The sequence below is a fragment of the Pyxicephalus adspersus genome, chromosome 2, assembly GCF_032062135.1.
Source record: "Pyxicephalus adspersus chromosome 2, UCB_Pads_2.0, whole genome shotgun sequence".
NCBI lineage: Eukaryota > Metazoa > Chordata > Amphibia > Anura > Pyxicephalidae > Pyxicephalus > Pyxicephalus adspersus.
The window spans coordinates 158,835,905-158,838,820 of NC_092859.1; the positions used below are offsets into that span (position 1 = coordinate 158,835,905).

At 45.9% G+C, this 2,916-nt stretch overlaps 1 protein-coding gene across 1 annotated transcript in view; it reads left to right on the plus strand.

Moving 5' to 3' along the window:
- PAX8 (paired box 8) overlaps positions 1-1,755 on the plus strand; it is a 20,160-nt gene extending 18,405 nt beyond the window's left edge. The window contains 1 exon segment of the mRNA XM_072402891.1: positions 312-1,755. Coding sequence (XP_072258992.1) covers positions 312-388 — 77 coding nt within the window. The 3' untranslated portion in view covers positions 389-1,755.
- The last annotated feature ends 1,161 nt before the right edge of the window (positions 1,756-2,916 follow it).

Sequence of the window (2,916 nt, forward strand, 5' to 3'; positions counted from 1 at the left end):
TGGCGAGACATTCAGAATTTAAATTGACTTTATTACAATCATATTATTGATCGGATTCTATAGGGAGGCATTGGACGGCCAAGAGAGGATAGACTATCATAGGAGAAGCTGGGTGATCCAGCAATCATGGAATGGATCTGGTCCAGGATTGAAACATTTCCCAACTAATAGCAAATGAAAAGAACTCCATTCCAGGTTTGCTGGATCACCCAGCTTCTCCCATGATATCTTCTCCAGTGTTTCTCAGTATTTGAATGTTGCCTTTGTGATCCTATGCTGGATAATAAATACCCCCTTCTGTTACATTCCAGGTTCTCCGTACTACTACAGCTCTGCCGCAAGGACTGCACCCACCCCGGCCACTGCTGCAGCTTATGACCTTCTGTAGTTTTCACGGACGATAACGCCTTTCCCCGCAGCCGGGCCCTGGGAATGTGACCAAAAAGAAGCCTCCATGGAGGCACGGCGCCAATGTTACCATGGACAAATCATCAGTGACCTGTTATCCATTAATACAAAACAAACACCATACAGAGCCTGGGGGAGGGGTGACAGAGAGAGGGCGAAGTCAAACATCTCCTGCAGAGAGAATCCAACTCCAAAAATATAAATGGAATGGGGACCACAAATGCTGAACACTGATAGGCTGATGAATATGGCTGCAGAATCAGCACTGAATGGAAAAACATCTCAAAAAATTATCTTGCAGGAAAAGCCGCAGTCACCAAAAGATATTCAGAATGGCTGTTTGCTGATTACCAAAGGATTCCGTCCAATAATCTGGGACTGAGCTCCTGAGCCCAACCCGAGTCCAGATCATCTACAATAACATATTTACATATTCTAAAAAGCAGTAAAATATTTTCATGCTGCACTAAAAATGATTTTAATTTATTTCTCAATAGTCACAAAGAATCAAAGTCTACTTTGTGTGCACTGAATGCTGAGCAAACCCAGATATCACCTATAAAAGAAGCAGTGACATCATCACATGTGCAGGAAACAGAGATGTGGGAGGGGCCAGGCAGCTCCACCCACTGCAGGCTGGCTGCTGAGAGCTACTGGAGGGGGCGGAGTCAAGACCAGTCACCCTGCACAGGGAGAGAGAGCGGTCTGTCATTGCAGTGCCCCAAAGTGTGGCATGGAAATACAGGAGCCGATATAATATGAACTCCTTTACTGCTTGTTAGAATATGTAAACCATTGTCTGGGCACAGGTGCACTTTAATATCAAACTCCCCTATCTGCCCTAAAATTAAAAGCAAGGGGCAATAAAGCAATCTCTAATGACCTCAAACCACGTTTGATACGATTCTCCTACACTTTCTGTATTTGAAATACCAATCAGAACTGACAATACAAAGGTGTGCACACAGTGCATGGGGAGTCCCAGCAGCAGCACCTACCTAAGGCTCTGTATGTGCACAGGAGTAGTAGGTAAGTTCCCCTCCTGCAGGCGCCATTACATACCCTTCCCCTCGTGTACAAAGACTTTCCAGCATTGTGTGTGGTTGTGTACACACATGGCCGCAATGTTCACCTCGTGCCTGGAGCTGGGCATAGTGTGTGCTTTACCTCCCCCTCTGCAATAAATTGGGGAACCCCCAGAGGTCGGTGCCCGGGCACTGCACCCCAACTTCCCACTTAATGCCAATGCATGGAATCACCTACAGGACCACAGGGATACAGACAAGACAGTGCTTCCTCTGCACAGCTGTACTTTCTCCATAGTCTGTGTACATACCTGAGTTACAAATATCGTGTACATAAATTATTTGTAAAATTAAATATTTTAAATAAATAAGCATGAACGACATCGGGTGCTGTGTGGTGTCCAGATAAAAATTTTCTGTGCAGCGGGTTCTTAATAATGCTTTTCTAAGGCTCAGCTCTGCTTCTTTGTTGTAAAAAGTTCATTGTTTACAGAGCTGAATAGCTGAACATTAGCAGTAGCACTACCTTTTCTGTCCAGAGGGGGCACTACAGGCTCATTCATTTGGAAAGCAAACAGTTTCGGCTGGTCAAACATCAGAGTTCCCATTTATACAATTATGTTTTTTCTAGTTTTTGGAGAAGGATTTTAGTGAGGAGAGGGATTAGAAGTTCTACCAAGACAGGAAAAGTCTGCAACAAGGACACAGACATCAATAAAAGCTGAATGGGGTTCTAGCCTCCCCCAAACCCATTTAATCTCTAAAGCTGATATATACAATGATTAGGCAATTCATGGACCCCCTGACCGGTGAAGGGATTGCATTGCTGATCTGGTGGCCCCAGACATGGTGGTGGTGGTGGGGGTTATATTGGGCAGGGGGTGAAGGTGATAGGTTGAAGGAAGGAAACGGGGTAAGTGTTCAGATCTTAGCGATCTTAGCAACTTAGCGACCAAATTGTGATTGGACGATGGGACAGAGCGCCTCCAAAGTGCCAGTCTTGTGGGCTATCCCCAGTATGCAGGGGTTGGTACCTACGAATAATGATTCAATGACCATTGGTAAACTGGCACCCAAAGCCTATTAGTTCACATGGAGGGTGGGGGTGGGGTTGATGAAGTTTGTCCAAATGGTGGAATCCCACAGAAGTCCTACAGAAGCACAATTTGATGAAAAACTTAATGATAGAAAGGTGTCAGAAGACACAGAGTATTGCAGCTTGCTGTGTATGGGGGCCACATAGCTGCAGACCTGGCCAGACCAGGCTGTGCCCATGCTGAGCCCTCTCCACCAATAAAAAGGTCGACAACGGTCCCAACCGGGCCATAGACCAATGGAAGAAGGTGGTCTGGTCTGATGAATCTCATTATCTTTAGATCGGAGTGCATCCACCTGGATGAGGTATGGCAGCAGGGGGCATTATGGGAAGAAGGTGGACCAATGGAGGCAGCAGGGTGTATTATGGGAAGAAGGTGGACTGATG